At 42.6% G+C, this 17,645-nt stretch overlaps 2 protein-coding genes across 2 annotated transcripts; one reads left to right on the top strand and one right to left on the bottom strand.

Annotated features, from left to right (window-relative positions):
* The first annotated feature begins 239 nt into the window (after positions 1-239).
* SURF1 (SURF1 cytochrome c oxidase assembly factor) lies at positions 240-12,126 on the top strand. The gene is made up of 9 exons (XM_083596892.1): positions 240-395; positions 1,242-1,323; positions 3,229-3,356; positions 3,941-4,023; positions 4,215-4,406; positions 5,466-5,538; positions 5,635-5,797; positions 8,220-8,301; positions 11,575-12,126. Exons 1-9 carry the CDS (start codon positions 327-329, stop codon positions 11,639-11,641), a joined length of 939 nt encoding a protein of 312 aa, XP_083453018.1. The 5' UTR covers positions 240-326; the 3' UTR covers positions 11,642-12,126.
* A 429-nt stretch (positions 12,127-12,555) lies between these two features.
* RPL7A (ribosomal protein L7a) lies at positions 12,556-17,439 on the bottom strand. The gene is made up of 8 exons (XM_083596895.1): positions 17,355-17,439; positions 16,993-17,113; positions 15,468-15,617; positions 15,000-15,140; positions 14,399-14,478; positions 13,697-13,827; positions 13,318-13,387; positions 12,556-12,725 (listed from the first exon to the last, which is right to left on the bottom strand). Exons 1-8 carry the CDS (start codon positions 17,355-17,357, stop codon positions 12,621-12,623), a joined length of 801 nt encoding a protein of 266 aa, XP_083453021.1. The 5' UTR covers positions 17,358-17,439; the 3' UTR covers positions 12,556-12,620.
* Positions 17,440-17,645: the final 206 nt, after the last annotated feature.

Here is a 17,645-nt window from a genome sequence, read left to right as displayed (position 1 = left end):
CCGCAATGGCGGCAATGAGGGCAGGAAACCCGAAGTTTTAGTGTGTCAGGCCTGCGTTGTCCCCGTTGGGAGCTGCGTGCGCTGTGTGTCCTTCCGCCTGGGGATAACGTGGACTGAGGAGGTGCACTCTCTGTGTTAGTGAGAACACGAGAGAGAGAGAGAGAGAGAGAGAGAGAGGGAGGGAGGGAGTGTTAGGTGGCGAAGGAGCTCCCTGTGTGTTCTGTGGCGGAAGCGCCTCGTAAGACTCGCCTCTAAGGAGCCTTGGGAGAGCGGAAGTCGCGTGACCCAGAAGAGGGAAAGACCTGTGAAAGGAGTGGGGGGTGGAAATGTCTGTGTTTTTGCGGTTGCTAGGCGACTTTGCGCTGAGGGGGCCTTTGCGGGCGAAGGCGGGCCAGGTGGGAGCCGTTTTATTTCATTATTTCGATTTCAATTTTTATTATTTTGGCCGTTTTCATGCTGCTAAATCACGGCTGTCTGTGTAAAAAAACCCGATGCAACCGCAAATAGAAAATGAATTAAAACTCATAAAAATCAGAATTCAATTAAAATGCCTGTCGGGACAATCTTTCCCAAAGACAGCTCCCGCATAAGGCTGCGCTGCCGTTTACCTTCGGGGCCTCTCACAGTAGCCTGACAGGTGGCAATTCAACAGGTCGGGCACGGTTCTTCGTCCCCAGCCATGCGGGTGCAAGCATCTCCTGCTAAGGTTGCTTTTAAAAACCACAAAGATGATACAGGCCAACTTCGTTTATTAATTTGGGTAGACTAATGTGTCCATTCCTTGACAAAAGCCTCTCCTAAGGGGTTTGCGTGATATTGCTAAGTTGTCATTGGTCTGGTATCAACTCTTCCTGTGGCTGTTATGAGGGTTATTTCATTCCATTTCTTACACTTTGGTTGTCTTGTAAGTTGCTTTGAGTAGCGCCGGACAAGTCTAATAAGTAACAATGCTGTGAAGTTCTTTTAACATGCAAAGTGCTTTTGAGGCACTAGGGTGTATTTTCCTACACAACAGCCAGGTGAGGTAAGGCATCCACCTTTCTATGGATGAGGATGAGAGAGAGAGTTACCTCTTTTTCTTCCCTTTTCTCTCTTGTTTCTTGCCTGGTTTTTAACACTGGTATCATTGTCCATCTTTTGCAATTAACTCTTTTCCAGAAATGACATCCGAAATTCAGCTTCTTATAAGTTTTTATAATGTAAGCAGGAAATTCAATCAGCACCTTTTGTTTTGCTTTTAGCTCCCTTACTATGTGGGTGGAAGGACGTTGTTTGGATGCACCTATTTTAAAGCACCTTCTGGCCTGCTACGACCACATAAAGGTGAATAAAATCCTTAACACTTCATAATATGTTGACTTAGGAGAAGCTTGTGTGCTGGAGCCTGGTTTCTGTTTTCTTAATTTTATTTGCACAGAGGAGGCTATCCAGATGGGCCAAAGAAGATCAGCTTCTGCTTTAGCTGGTCATATTTGCTAACCGTATTCTATATTCAGGTTGCACTCCTGTATGTAGTTACCTGGGAGTAAGTTTTCTGGAATTCAGTGGGACTGACTTCTCAGTAGATATTTTAATTATATCTGTTTATTCATTTATTATTGTGACTTTTGAGTTCATATGTTCATTTTAGTTGTTGTTATCATCAAGTCATCTTTGCCATCACCAGGTGATTATTTATTTATTTATTTTGTATGCCTTCCTTCAGGCAAATATTACAGGGCAGTTGACAACATAATAATACAAATGAGAACAAAACAAGGCCAAAAAAAACTCAGTAACCACCACCCCCCCTCATTTAAAAGGCCATAGAATGTTAATCAGCCCAAGGCCTGGTAATAGAGAAATGTTTTTGCCTGGCACATAAAGATAAGTATTTTATTTTATTTTTTAATTATTAAAGTTTGGAAAAAGGGATACAAAGAATATTATCTATTATAGGTAAAGGTAAAGGGACCCCTGACCATTAGGTCCAGTTGCAGACGACTCTGGGGTTGTGGCGCTCATCTCGCTTTACTGGCCGAGGGAGCTGGAGCACAGCTTCCGGGTCATGTGGCCAGCATGACTAAACCACTTCTGGCGAACCAGAGCAGCGCACGGAAACGCCGTTTACCTTCCTGCCAGAGCAGTACCTATTTATCTACTTGCACTATGCCGTGCTTTCGAACTGCTAGGTTGGCAGGAATTATCTATTATATTTTTATCAAAACTAAAATGTTAGTCTAAATAAAAATGCAGACCAAAAAGAAGAAGAAAAAAGAAAAGAGGAATAGAGAAGAGATAGAGGGGAGAAGGCAAGAGAAAGAGAGGAGTTAAAGAAAAAGGATGAGAGAAAGAAAAAAAGAGAGAGGAAAAAGAAAATAAAGGAACTTTCCATTCTGTCCGCTGTATATAAACATTATTCTGATAATCCACTCCAATATGTAAAGAAGGTGCCAGGCATGCCTCCCTGGGGAGAGCATTCCACAAATGGGGAGCCACCGCAGAAAATGCCTGTTCTTGACAACCTCCAGGGGCACACAAAGAAGGGCCTCAGATGATGATTGCAGGGTCCTGGTCACTTCATATGGGGAGAGGCGGTCCTTGAGGTGTTGCAATCCTGAGCCATTAGACGCATCTGAGGCTGGTTGGGCAATGACCCATTTGCCCTAATGTCTTCTGGCTACTGGCTGTAAAGGTTGGAAGCGTTGGAGATTGGTGGTTACTGCCACTTGTCATTTTTTAAACCCAGGTAGGTAAGAGAGCATCTAGGTACATTCTCACTTCCTTCCTTGGACCAGCAAAGTGGTTTTTTTTATATTCCAGGGCCATCTCAGGCTCCAGGCAATTGAGGAAAATATCCTGCTGATTACTGAAATGAGGCAGCGAGGGCATAACTGCACTTTCCTCATGCTTGTTATGTCAGAACCATAGCAAGTTCTGTGGATCAGCTGCATAGCATCTGCCTTGCATGCTAAAAGCCCCAGCATCTCCAGGTAGGGCTGAGATAGACCCATTGCCTGAAACCCTGGTGAGCTGCTGCCTGCCAGGGTAGACAGTACTGAGCTAGATGGACCAAGCCCTGACTCAGTATAAGGCAGACACCTATGTTCCAGAATCATTAATACAAATGTAGGTTATTGCTGGATATTAATGAATCTGATGGTAGTGATGAGCCAGATACTGCACAGAACTTCTACAGAATCTTCCACAGATGACACAAACACTCCCCCCCCCCGTCGTTTTCCTCAGAGATTCCCCAGAGGCCTGCCTTGTCCAGGATTTCCACAGCTGCTTCTGCCAAATCTGGAGAGGATGTTGTGCTCAGGTGGGGCCTCCTCCTAATCCCCATAGCGACATTTTGCCTTGGAACGTGGCAGGTAAATGCAAACGCTGAATCTGAGTCTTGCTCTGTGAGGCCTCTTGATTCAGGGCCAGTGTTCAGAGATGTCTTCAGTTACAGCTCATAGCCGGTGCAAGAACCTCTACTGTGAGTTGTTTCCAAAATTAGTCATTATCAAAGATTGATATTAACAGGCATTTCTATCATAGATACATTAATTTCATTGTGTTTTCTCAGTTTAACTTGATGGAATTCAGTCCATAGCCTTTATTATTGGCTGATGACATGGAGTAGTTTTTTATCTGAATAAAACTAATAAGCATTTGGAGTGCCTGGCGTGCTCTGGTCCATGGGGTCACGAAGAGTCCTAAACGACTAAATGACTAAACAACAAATAAGCATTTAGGGAATTTGAGATGAGGAACCCACATTTTCCTTCAAATGTGCATTTTGTTTTGCTTTAAAGGAGGAAACAGAAAAGCTTCAGTTTTTCATAATGCAAATACTTCTCTAGTAGATCAGCTATCCTGCCTTGGTGGGAGGGAAATTTTGTGCTGGGGAGGGCAAATGTATGTCTGGTGTTGCCCTCAAGGCCCCTAAGAGCCCTTATGCCCATGTCAGATTCAACGGCGGAAATGGAAGTTGAAGTTGATCTCTGATCTGGAAGCCAAGGTGGCAGCAGAACCGATTCCACTCCCAGCAGAGTAAGTATGTGAACTGGCTTGGAATCAGTTAAACGTGTGGAGGGTGTGTGCTGCTTTTCAAAGTGCCTGTGCCACTTTAAACAAAGTAGCCCTTTTTATATTCTGCAGAATTTAAGTAGGTGAAGCTGTTCCTTGCCTTGGGCTGCAGCTCAGCCTCTCTTTCAAACCTGCTGCTTTCTGTCCTTTGACAGCTTCTCAGAGATAAAGGAGTTGGAATACAGACCTGTCAAGGTCCGAGGGTATTTCATTCATGACAAGGAGCTGTACATCCTTCCACGTTCGTTGGTTGATTCAGAGAAAGAAGCCAGGGATGCTGGCCAGCTGATGTCCAATCCTGAGAGTGGTGCCAATGTCATCACACCCTTTTACTGCATAGACCTTGGGTAAGTATATTAACTGACAGACAATTTGGGCCGCTGCCCTGTACTCATTTACTGGCAAACAATCTCTGTTGAAATCTGGGGCACTTGGCTGAACAGACATGCATAGGATCGTGACATTAGAGAGGATCATGGCCCTTCAGTAAATACAGTCTGTATATATTCAGATTCTGCCTCAAAACCATGAGGACCTGAAATGTTCTGCACTGTTTTTATTTAAGTCATTCTCTGGATTCTGTAAAAGGAGTCAGAGCTTGTTTCAGAATGTACTTAAACCTGTGATGATTCGTTTTTGTTTTTTAACTTTTCCAAAAGTATAAGTGAAATTACATGAATTTAATTATAGGAGATAGGCATATCTCCTATTATCAAATGTATGTAATTTCACTAATATGTCTGAATTTTGCCTAGCATAGGTTTCTTTCACGTTGATAACAATGTCTGAACCGTCATAACGTAAAATGCCAATTTTCCAGCCACCTGACCATGTTAGTCTGTTGCAGAAAACAACGAGAGAATTCTGCATCTTCAAGGCCAACAGATATCTTCTGCCCTAGAACCTACTCTAAGGTGCATGGGCTGGTTAGCTAAGTGAGTGGATCTACTCTGAACACAGAGAGGAGAGAGAAAAACCATGAAAGAGAACTGTTAGTATGCTAACAGTAATATGTAGGGCACTCATAATAGAATCCAAACAGAGTCCAATCAAATTGCCACAATGCAATGTTGATGGCTGTGTTCTTAACTCTTCCCAGCTGGCTAGCAAAAATAAGTTTTATATAAATGGACTTGTGAGTAAGCCAAATTGAATAAATGATGCTTGCTTCTGAGTATAGAATTACAATGTTAGGTGCCTTACAGCAGAAGTGGACCCTCCAGATGTTGCTGAACTACAACTGCCATTGGCTCCAGCCAACATACCCAACAGCCAGGGGTACCTGGAGCTGTAGTTCAGCCAAGATCTGGCATGCCAAACATTGTCCACTCCTGCTTTAGGGGGCTGGGATGCTTCCATGCTTACAGAGTTTATTGTCTTCTCTCCCTTTCCCCCTGACCCTGCAGGATCACAATCCTTGTCAACAGAGGGTTTGTCTCCAGAAAGAAACTTAAGCCAGAGACCAGGTTGCGAGGACAGGTAGGTAGCAAGGGATGGAAACTGCCACATTATGTATCATAACACTGCATTCTTTTTTTAAAAGGACAGAAACTGCTATTTGACTCTTCCTTGTAGATCCAAGAGGAAATTGAGCTCACAGGGGTGGTGAGGCTGTCGGAAACCCGCAATCCATTTGTTCCAAAGAACGATATTGAAAGGAATCGTTGGCATTACCGGGACCTGGATGCCATGGCGAGAGTGACAGGAGCTGAGCCCATCTTCCTTGATGCAGACTTCAGTGAGTTCCCCAAGGACCTGGCTGTGTAGTCTTGGCTTTTAATAGGAGTGGACTGCAACAGGCTCCTGGCTTTGGGCCCCATCAGCATTTAAAACAGTATCATACCACTTGACATGGTCATGGCTTCCCTCAAAGAATTCTGGAAACTGTGGTTTGCTAACAGTGCTGAGAGTTGTTAGGCGCCCCTCCTCCCCAATTCCTCTCCCAGAGCTACAGTTACTAGTGGTTTAATAGTCAATCCCTCTTCCCAGGGAGTTCTGAATCATAGCTCTGTGAAGGTAAGTTGGGATGGGTGATATATCGATACTTTATTCCTTACCAATATGAACTCCAGACCACGATCAAGCTTTCATATTTTTTCACCCTGTAATGTATTGAGAATGCTCTGCCCAGCTGGTCTTGCAGGCAGCAGGCAGAAAGCAGCAGTTTACTGCAAGGTAAAGCCAAGTTTACTGCAAAGTAAATGGCCATTTCCTGCCTGCCCAATCTGTTTCCCCCCATAAGATCCGCTTGTGTGCCTCTTGCTAGGCAGAATAGAAACCCAGTACGGTATCAAGCTAAGCAGGGTTTTGGGGTCTCTACTCTGCCTAACAAGAGGCATGGTGTGTGCCTTAAAGCCCCATGGATCTTATCGGGAGAAAAAGAAAATTTGTTTGCTTATTGGAATTTTCATTCCTCAGCAGTGCCATGGGAAGGAGATTCTAATCAGCAAACAAAGTTTCTTCTTTGTGACTTGGCTCCTTCTTCTATTCAGGTAAGGAGGCATCAATTTACTTTTGCAGCAAAGGGCTTTATGCATTTGGAAACTAAGGTGCAGACAGTGCTGATGACTGGGCTGCTGTCAGTTCAGATTTTAATTGCTGGTTTTAGATATATTGTGATGTTATTTTAAGTATTGTTTCTAACCAGTTTGTTTTTATTATTCTTGATTCTATGACTCATGTTTTTACATGTTGTAAGCCGCCTTGAATTCCAACTTGGCAGGATAGAAATATATTACATAATAAATAAATAAAATAATATGAGAGGCAGTGGGGTGGAATCCATGTACATTATTCTGAGTTTTTTTGGAGGATGAACACTATACAGATATAGTTAGTAACACATATTTTGACATCTCTTTTTTATTGATTTGGTTCAATATTAAGAATATTTTTAACTGTTGGGTTTTTTTTACACATTTAAAATATATAAGACATATATCTACACTAAATTATAGAGTAGTATTGAGTAGAGCTACACACATGCAGAGCTACATACACGCAAGAATGAATTTCAGTGGGGACAAATGTGAGGTTCTACACTTAGGCAGGAAAAACCAACTGCACAAATAAAAGGTGGGGGACACCTGGCTTGCCAGCAGTACATGTGAAAAGAATCTAGGGGTCTTTTTAGACCACAACCTCAACATGAGTCAACTGTGTGATGCAGCAGCAAAAAAGCTAAAGCTATTCTAGGCTGCATCAACAGAAATATAGTGTCATAGTTCCGCTCTATTCTGCCTTTGCCAGACCACACCTGGAGTACTGTGTTCAGTTCTGGGTGCCACAATTTAAGGATATTAACAAGCTGGAACATGCGGAAAGGAGGGCAACCAAGATGATCAAGGATCTGGAAACCTAGCCTTATGAGGAACGGTTGAGGGAGCTGGGTATGTTTAGCCTGGAAGAGAAGACTGAGAGGAGATATCTAATGGGGTGTCACATGGAAGATGGAAGAAGTTTTCTCCTGCTCTGGAAGGGGGCAGGATCTGAATGAATGGAGTTCCACTTAGTTTAATGGCACTTATGTCAGAGCGCGGGTGGCACTGTGGTCTAAACCACAGAGCCTAGGGCTTGCCGATCAGAAGGTTGGCGGTTTGAATCCCCATGATGGGGTGAGCTCCTGTTGCTCGGTCCCTGCTCCTGCCAACCTAGCAGTTCGAAAGCATGTCAAAGTGCAAGTAGATAAATAGGTACCGCTCCGGCGGGAAGGGAAATGGCGCTTCTGTGCGCTGCTCTGGTTTGCCAGAAGCGGCTTAGTCATGCTGGCCACATGACCCGGAAGCTGTACGCCAGCTCCCTTGGCCAATAAAGCGAGATGAGTGCCACAACCCCAGAGTCGTCCATGACTGGACCTAATGGTCTGGGGTCCCTTTACCTTTACCTTATGTCAGAGCCAGGTGTGGATTGGGTAGAGCAGCCATTTGGTTGGTTTGCTATGCTATACAGGGGGTGAAGTCGGACAGGGAGTTACACAGAAAATCTGAGCATGGGAGAGCTGTATCATTGGCAAGTGAGATGGGAGTGGGAGTTGAGAGCAGACTACATAGGTTTTCACTTATTACATAAAAGTAAGCTGCCCCTGGTGTTTGAATTTCTTTTCTAAAGGGTCATATTGCATCTGGTTCTGACTCACTGCTGTCTCTCTCTTGCAACCACAGAAAGCACAGTTCCAGGGGGGCCCATTGGAGGCCAGACGAGGGTGACGTTACGCAACGAGCACATGCAATACATCATTACCTGGTAAGTGACAAAACAGTTGGAGTTTTTATCTAGAGCTGGGCAATATTTGAAAATCATGATGCAGGAAAAGCTGTGAAGCCAGCTAATGCTTCTTTATAGCTCCATCCTTATTTCAGATGTAGTGATATATCTGTATATCGTTATGTTTAGCTAGTGACAATATTAAATGCCATATTAAATAAAATAAAGCAGAATATAGAAAATCAAGAAAAATTGCTAGCAAAATCCCCTAAAGATAAAACATTGAGTAAAAAGATAAAATTATTGCAAATACAGCTTTCAGCATTGCTAAATAATGAGATTGAAAACAACATCAAATGGATGAAACAAAGGTTCTTTGAAGCAGGGAATAGACCAGGATGACTACTCGCATAGCAAATAAAGAAAAAATGAAAAGAAAGTCAGATAAATAAAGTAGAACACAAAGGGAAGGTTTATGAAACGGAAAATGAAATCAATAAATGTTTTGTAAAATACTTCACAAAACTATATAAAAGAGGGTCAGAAACAGAACAAGAAATTGCAGATTACTTCTCAAAGAGGAAAATACCTAAAATAAGCAAAGAGAAAGTGGAACAGTTAAATGCCCCAGTTACGGTAATGGAATTACACCAAGCAATTTCTAGTTTGAAAATTGGTAAAGCTCCTGGCCGAGATGGACTAACGTCGATCCACTATAAAAAATTGGAAGCTAACATAGTCCTGCCTTTAAAAAATCTAAAGTTATCAATAGGAGGAAGAGTTTCCATAATAAAAATGAATGTCCTTCCCAAAATGCTCCATCTCTTTCAAACAATTCCCATAATATCTAGAGAAACATGTTTCGAGGAGTGGAGGAAAGATATGACAAAATTCATATAGCAAAATAAGAAAGCTCGCATAAAATTTAAGCTCCTGACAAAAAAGAGAGGGGAGGTCTGGCGTTGCCAATTTTAAAATTATACAAGAATGCCTTGTGTGGCTGAAAGAATGGATCACTTTGGAAAAAGCAGATTTATTAAGACACGCCTACCTCACATAAGATAAGATCAAAGTCCATAAAGGCTTCAATAGCCACCTAATTAGAAATGCATTTTTTAAAGTCTGGAGTAAGTACAAAACGAGACTGGAGCCAATGACACCATGCTGGCTCTCACCTCTAGAAGCCCATGCCATGAAAAAACTAAACATGAATAATGAATGGGCAACTTATAGAGATTTGATAATGGAAGATCAAGATAAACTTAGAATAAGACCCTATGAGGAAATAAGGCATTATGTCTCCGACAGAGGGCAATATATACAACTTGGAAGTGTCTTTTACTTGGACTCGAAGAGAGGCTTTGCTAAAGAGAATTCATTAATTCATGAAACATTATTAAAAAACAACAAAAAAATTACTATCTAAAATGTATAACCTTCTGCTAGATTTGGACATGATTGACAAGGAAGTGAAAGAGACAATGATTAAATGGGCGCGAGACTTTGGCCTCACAATATATTTAGAGCAATGGGAGAAACTTTGGCAGGAAGATATAAGGTTTACCACCTGCAGTACAATGAAAGAAAATTTCATCAAAATGTTCTACAGGTGATATTTAACATCAGTCAAATTAGCAAAAATCTATAAACTGAAATCCAACCTCTGTTGGAAATGCAACAAGGAAGCTGGTACAACAATGCATACGTGGTGGAGTTGCACCCCAATTAAGTACTTCTGGGGGGAAATACATGAGGAGTTGAAAAAAAATGCTTAAAATCCCAGAGGCTTTACCTACTGGGCCTTTTAAGAAAATAACCGAAATCGAAAAAAAGAATTTTCTTATACACGACCACCGCAGGCAGGATAGTAATAGCATCTAAATGGAAAGCTAAAAAACTACCTACCAAGGAGGAATGGATTCTCAAATTAAATGAATATTTAAATTTGGCTAAATTAACAGCATCCATACGTCAGCAGCCAAATCAAAAACTAAAAAACGAATGGCAATGCTCTGATGGTTATATGACAAAATATTGCTCTAAAAAAGACATGCTAATATGCTTAGATTAAGAATGTAAATGCATCAAAACAATAAATTATCAATGACATATGTATAGTGGTACCTTGGGTAACAGATACTTCAGGTTACGGGTTTTCAGGTTACGGACGTGCCAAAACCTGGAAGTACCGGAACAGGTTACTTCCAGGTTTCAGTGCTCGCAGATGCACAGAAACACCAAATTGCAACCTGCACGTGCGCAGACACAGCGCTGCGGGTTGCGAACGTGATTCCCGCACGGATCACGTTCGCAACCCAAGCGTCCACTGTATTTATACAGTGGTACCTCAGGTTAAGTACTTAATTCATTCCGGAGGTCCGTTCTTAACCTGAAACTGTTCTTAACCTGAAGCACTTTAGCTAATGGGGCCTCCTGCTGCCGCCGGAGCACGATTTCTGTTCTTATCCTGAAGCAAAGTTCTTAACCTGAAGTACTATTTCTGGGTTAGCGGAGTCTGTAACCTGAAGCGTATGTAACCTGAGGTACCACTGTATAGAGAAAATAAAAATAATCAGAATGCAATGATAAGGGTAAAATTGATTCTAAAGAAGATGAGTAGTGGTGGAGGGAAGTTAAACAGGGTGGTGGGTTTATTTTATTTTGGATATTGTCTAATGATTTAATGTTTCTTTTCTGTTATGTATTATTTCTCATTTTTTAATTAAATTGTATGACGGAACATCTAAATAACAAAAAACAAAAAACCTGATTCTCATCAAGGCCACCATCAAAATAAGTAAAATGATGTATATTTTGCAGTTTCCATGATTCTCCCCCTTCTCTCTTGAATTTTTGGGAAATGATTGGTTATTAAATGGCCAAATCAATGTGCCAAATGAAAGCAATGATGCATTGCAGGGGTTACACTAGATGACCCTTGGGTAGGGTTGCCATGTCTGGGAGTTCCCAGACATGTTCTTTTAGGGGACAAAAGGCCCATTCAGGGGTACTTATAAATTTTAAAGGAAATGTCTGAGTTGGGGGGACAGTTTTTATTTTGCCTGACTCAGGCTGCTCTGCACACCCTGGTCGCTGCCAGCCTGAGCCAGGAGAGGTGTACAGGCACTCTGCATTCCCTGGCTGCCGCCAGCCCAAACTGTGTGGCCATGGCCCCGCACACCCCTTTCCTCAGCTCGTTGTCCTCTTTGTACTCATTATATGGCAACCCTTTGCATACATTTCTGACCCTAAAATTGTGTGCCCTTTGCAGGTTAACCTTGTGTCTTAACACTAGCTTTCTCCTCTTTGCAGGTATGGTTTATGTGCAGCTACCTCCTACATGTGGTACAAGAAATTTATTCAGAAGGTTCACCTCTAAGACTTACAACTCCTTGGTGCAAGCTTGTCCTCAAAATGCTCACAGGAGCTGCAGCCAGTCTCTGAGCTCACTATACAGAGGAACAGGCCTTCTGACTTGATTGCAGCACTTCAGTGACCAGAGCAAGCAGACCCAAGCAAGGAAGACTCTTACGTTCTGCTGAAAGTCGGCTGCAATATATTAAGAGCTGCAGTCTTGCCCGACTGACCTGGGAGTAAGCCCCACTGAATTCAGTAGGACTCATTTCTGGGTAGGCATGGTTAAGGGAGGAATTAGGATGATGGGGGCCTTAACAGGGAGGGTGAAAGCCTTTCAAATTGTAGTGCTTATCTTGGGTTGCTTAATGCTATGTAATCAGAAATGACATGAAGGAAATCAGGATTCAAGAGTATTAGTGTTTGGGCAAATAATCAGCATGTTGCTGATAACAATATGATGCAAAGTTCCATGTAATGAAGTAGTAAATAAATCATGTTGCATATACAGCTTTGTTTCTTCTTGGCAACAATAATGACATCAAGTCCCTATCAAAAAGAAGTATTGTAAACTTCTGAAGTTCCTAGTTGCAGGTATTTCAATTGCAGTCTCCCCTGTGAGCTGATCAATTTCTGTTGTCTTATCAAGGCAGCTTATGAAATGTTCTAGAACCCAATATACTTGCAGCTAACATTGGCCAAAGCTCCACGAAGGTGTTGTTTGAGCTTTCACACCTGCAGAGATGCTTCCAGGGTGCTCATTATTGGGGCAAATCTTAAATTCTCTCCCCTTGGGACAGAAAAATGGAGAAAGGAATGCTGGAATAATTTCTTCTTGGGTGCTGTGGAATCCCCCTTTACTAGACAAGGCTACCAGAAGACATAATTGACAGAGCACCACACTCTCATCACTAAAAACTTACAGAAAACTAGAACACATTTCTTCTTTTTTTTGCAGTATTTTATTTTTATGGGAATAACTTCTTGAGGCAAATCTGATACATCTATCCAAGTTTAGTGGCCAGTTCTTTAGCCTTGGCTTTTTCAAGCTTAGCAATGCGGGCCACTGACTTCGGCCCCAGAAGATTGCCGCCCCAGTGACGACGAATCTGGAAGGAAAAAAGATTGCACACATGTCAAAGTGACTTACAAAACTTACAATTAAAATTTAGATTAAATGGTACGATTTGAGGATTTAACATGCACAGCAATAACCTGAGTGTCTGCTTTTAAGTACAAATTAGATGCAAAAACTACTACTGGAACAGAGACTCAAATCAACTCCACTTCCTACATTACAGCTGTGCTCTAACAAGTAGTAACAGTTTCAAACATTATAGTACTATAGACACAGACTCTGGAATATTGCTAACAGGCTGTGTAACCCAATGGTGGCTCAAGTCCTTTTCTCCTGTGGGCATTTATAGATTCTCAATCCTGTTATCTTGCCCAAAATATTTTTAGATGCTACCAGCTCAGTGGGTCAACATGATACTGCTGTTCACTCACATTATTTCTGCTACACCATGAGGGAATTCTCTACACAGGGCTGGAATGAATTTTCATATTGGAGGCTGCTAGCAAGCCATTCCTGATTTCAGCAAGCTGGACAGTGGTCATGCCACTGCAAGGGAGGGGGGCACTTTCCAAAAGCCAACAAATTAGTCAATATACCCACAGACCCTATAAGCACAATCTTACCTCATCGTATCTCTCATTGTAGTTGGTCTTGACAGCTTCCACGAGTTTAGCTAGAGCTCCCTTGTCCTCACTGCAAAGGAGAAAACAGATTCAACAAGTCAGCAATTGAGTCTTGAGTTATGCAAGTAGACTACAATTTAAAATACTGCTTTAAGTGCCACTTTTCAGGGCAATGTTCTCTTAAGGGGCCCCACAAAAGTTCATTGAGCTTCAGCAGTTGTGTTCATTCAATTCACCATGGCCAGATGCGGAAGGAGGAAAGGCTTTAGCAGCTGTTTAGCTTGCAGTTAAAAGTGTAACTGCCCCAAACCACACCAGCCTCTTTGGTTTCTTCATCTGAATTAGAAAATAGGCGAAAAATGTTTTCAGGGCTACTTACGGATTAACCTGAGTGAAGGCAACACAGGTACAGGTCTTTCGGTGGACAAGGCGGCCCAGCCTTGCCTTGCCTTTGATGATGCAATAGGGCACTCCCATTTTTCTGCACAAGGCAGGCAGGAAAACTACCAGCTGGATCAGAGAGGGGAGAAGAAATGCTTTAAAGTTGGCAGTGATTCAGTTTTTAATACAATAGGAATGAGGAACTGTGGCTCTCCAGACTTTACTGGACTCCCATCAGCCCCAGTGGTTAGGGATGATGGGAGCAGGAGTCTAACATCAGTGCTTTCCCCTTCCCTGCTTTACAACAAGGGCTCTGGCAATTGCTCAGGGTTAAAAAGCTCGTATAATTTTGCTCTTCACAGATAAGGGTCAGGTGAAGAAATTCAAACATCATTGCAAAAGCCATACCCTGCTCTATAAAGAGTCAAGTTTGAAAATTTGTTAACAGGACTCAGTGATGTTTTCCAAAGTAAGTTGTACAGCCAAGCACATTTCAACAGTCACCATAGTGGCCTGGCAACATTAAGAATTATCTAGAGAAGGAATGGGTGACCATTTTGTTCAAGTTAAGGAAAGAAACAGCAGAAAACACCCGTGCCTACAAGAATGCAGTGGCCGCTATTCATTTTTTAAAAAAAACTACTTAGCAGCATAAATCGGAGCTTTCGGGTACAAGACCCCGACTCTTGCACCTCCTTACCTCAACGGGGTCTACATCGTGTGCGATCACCACCAGCTGCGCCTTCTTGTTCTCCACCAGAGTTGTAACGGTGTTGACACCTACAGAAAAAGCCAGTTACTTGAGTGTGCTACAAAAGTTTGTTTTCCCATGTAAAAAAAATAAATCCAGAGCTCCCTGCCTGTGGAAAAGCACAGTGGCTCAAGTGGTGTTAACAAAGCACCAAGCTGCCAGCTTTTCCTAGCCATGTCAAAGACTAGCAGAGGAAAGGCCTGCTACCGCTCAGGGTTAAAAAGCTCGTATGTTTTGCTCTTCAGTCTGCAGTTCAGGTGAAGAAATTCATACATCATTGCGGTAGCCAGTGTGATGCAGCGGTTACCTGGGCGAAACCAGGGTTCAAACCCCAACTCAACCATGGAGCTCACTGGGCAACCTTGGGCTAGTCACTGTATTTCAACCCAACCTACCCTACAGGCTTGTTTGCGAGGGTAAAATGAGGAGGGGGAGAACCAATTATGCCATTTTGAACTTTTTGGATATCAACACAATAAATAAATATGGCCAGCTGTCCAAGCTTTCAATCAACCAGCTTAAATGTATAAATATAAAGTAGGAAGGTTACCTGCTCTGAGCACAGGAGGCCTCTTGGTAGGGACGTCGCCTTTCCCTGCAGCCTTTTGCTCTGCACGGGCCAGCAGCCTCTGCTTCTTCTCTTGCTTCGTCTCAGGCCTGTATTTGTGGGCCAACTTCAGAAGCTGAGTAGCTGTGGAAGACAACTAGAACCGTTCAGAGGAAAGCCTCTCTAACACCATGTTCCCATTATCCCCCTTCCCTAAAGGACATGACTTTTGTGCATCAGCGATCTTGGTGGTTGGGAGTCATCAAGGAAGCTCAGATAGCAAATATTTTGCTAGCATCATCTGCACACATAGGAAAACCCTTTCTCACTATAGCACTGTGTAAAACTAGTTGCCTCTTTCCAGCAAGCTCCCAAAACATGGGGTGCACATTCAATTCAAGGAGTCTGAGCAACTACCCCACTTTCTTCTGCAACCCCACCTTAGAACCAAGGAAAGGAGCCAGCCTTCACCTGTCTGGCGGTCCAATGCTTGAGTGAACTGGTTAACTGCTGGAGGCACCTTCAGCCTTTTGTAGAGGATGGCTCTTTGGCGCTGAAGTCGGATATAACGAGGCCATTTCACAAAGCGAGTCAGGTCCCGTTTGGGCTGAATGTCCTGCCCTGAAAGGCAGAATAACAACTCAAAATAACTGCTTCCTTAGCAATTACTGGTTATCCTTTTTTATTCCTGGTTTTCAGCCCAAAGCAAAGGTGGCAGGAGCATCAGCGATCTTGGTGGATAAGATTGTCAGCAGCATCACTCAGATAGCAAATATTCTTTTGCATCATTTGCTCACAGCCCAGAGAAGCTTGGTCTTCCAAAACATAGTGGAAACACCAGGCCCTTCTAAAAGCCTGCCAGAAAGTTTGCTACTACATACATCCTAATTTAGATAGAAATACACTGATAAAGAAAACATATTTAGCGTGACAAGCAATTAAGAAATATATGACAGATTTAAATTTAATAGATCTGCGGAAACTAATGCTCCCTACTACCAAGGGAGAATTCACTTTCCTATCACCAGCGCACCAGAATTTCTTTCAATTAGACCAATTTTTAACATCTTTTGTTACAGTTATAATATGGATAATGCTTTTTTGATACACACACTTTTACAATGTTTCACTCTAAGTTTTGTGTTGGATTATATAAATATGTTACTGGGGAATTTCAGATGATCAGACGGGCATATTCTTTTGAACGATATACCCCTGTACCTATTGTATGGAAAGTGACAACGGGACAGCAAAAATAGATTCTGCATGCCCTAATGGTGGCTAAGGGACTGATGAACTGGAAGAATAGTTTTAATTCTCCGTAATCAATAGCTTGATAACATAGCAATGTTAGCAACATATGAACAACCACTTACAAATGCACTTTCTTTGGATAATTATATTTGGAACGAGTTTATACAGAAAATACTAGGTTACTGATGAAGATATTTGTAACAGAATATTAAGGCTATATATTAGTCTTAATATGTACGGAAACCTAATTGAGTATTTTTCTTTTCTTTTAATTCTCGTTCACGTTTTCCTTTTCTAATCACTTTTTTAAAAAATGAAATTCTTGCAATGAAATATCAATTTAAAAATTGCTACTGCCTAAGGCCTATACAGGCATTTAAGATTAGATTCCTCCTCAATGATCAACTGATGCTTGTTTTAAATTATTTTGCTTTTAACTTGCTTTTAAATTTTCTTCAAAAATGTTTTTACTGTATGGTTTTATACTGTTGCAAAACCTCAGCGATATATTTCTAGGATGCAGCAGCACATAAATACTTGTTATAAATAGACAAATAGATAGCAACTTGTCAAAATGCAACAAAACCAGCAGTATTCCCCATGCACAGGTATTTTAGAGACAGGCGTATATTTCCCATTTCCCGTGAAAGCAACTTTACTCCTATTCTGTTTAGGCTCTATAACGGATCAACAGGGCTGCAGAGACCCATCATTCCAACCCCAAATTCCTTTTCCAACTCACCGATGCCGAAGTTCTTGGGCCTTTTCTCAAAGAGAGGATTTACAACCTTCTTGGCCTCCTGTTTCTTGACCACGGCAGGGGCCGGAGCCACCTTCTTCCCCTTGGCCTTCTTCCCCTTGGGCTGCGTAAGTTGAAAGAAAGATTCGGTGAATTCCCTACCAAAAGCGGGCGAGCCGCACACACATCGGAGGCCTGCACCAGGCCCGGGCCCCCAAACCCGTTCCCCATTTCATCCGCTTTCCCAAATACAAGGCGCCAGGGTGTCCTGTGCCTCCCCTGCCAGAAGAAGCCCAACCATTAGCTCGTTTAGAGGACGGATGTCGGCGGATTGAAAGGCCGCCGCTACAACAGACACAACTCACCATCTTGGCTTCGGCTTCGAAAAGGAAGGGCAGGAAGCGCTGGGCGGGCCTTAGAAATCCGCGGAGCGGAAGTAAACTCTATAGTTATACGTCTATGGTCGTTTTGGCTTTTCTGCGTAGTGATGCAAGCCTATAGGAGGCCGCTCCTCATCCATAGAGAATCCTGGTCCGTGCCTAGAGCGTAACCGGTTTATTGCCGGTGACAGTATCAAAGCGAGCATGCGGCTGCAAACCACGCCTGCGCACGAAAGCAGGCATGAGGAACGCGTGGACGGTCAGCTCGAGTCAGCG

This window comes from Podarcis filfolensis (genome assembly GCF_964270895.1).
Source record: "Podarcis filfolensis genome assembly, chromosome: Z".
NCBI lineage: Eukaryota > Metazoa > Chordata > Lepidosauria > Squamata > Lacertidae > Podarcis > Podarcis filfolensis.
Note: the sequence above shows the minus strand (reverse complement) of the source record. Positions and strands in the feature narration are given on the sequence as shown.

Bases quoted from the DNA above. Each gene is read 5' to 3' on its own strand.
- SURF1 (XM_083596892.1), top strand. From the start codon at position 327: ATGTCTGTGTTTTTGCGGTTGCTAGGCGACTTTGCGCTGAGGGGGCCT. The intron at 5,539-5,634 runs GTAGGTAGCAAG...TCTTCCTTGTAG, and splicing joins AGACCAGGTTGCGAGGACAG to ATCCAAGAGGAAATTGAGCT. The intron at 5,798-8,219 runs GTGAGTTCCCCA...TTGCAACCACAG, and splicing joins CTTCCTTGATGCAGACTTCA to AAAGCACAGTTCCAGGGGGG.
- RPL7A (XM_083596895.1), bottom strand. The intron at 15,618-16,992 runs GTGAGTTGGAAA...TCTGCCTTTCAG, and splicing joins GCCCAAGAACTTCGGCATCG to GGCAGGACATTCAGCCCAAA. The intron at 15,141-15,467 runs GTGAAGGCTGGC...TGTCTTCCACAG, and splicing joins AGCATTGGACCGCCAGACAG to CTACTCAGCTTCTGAAGTTG.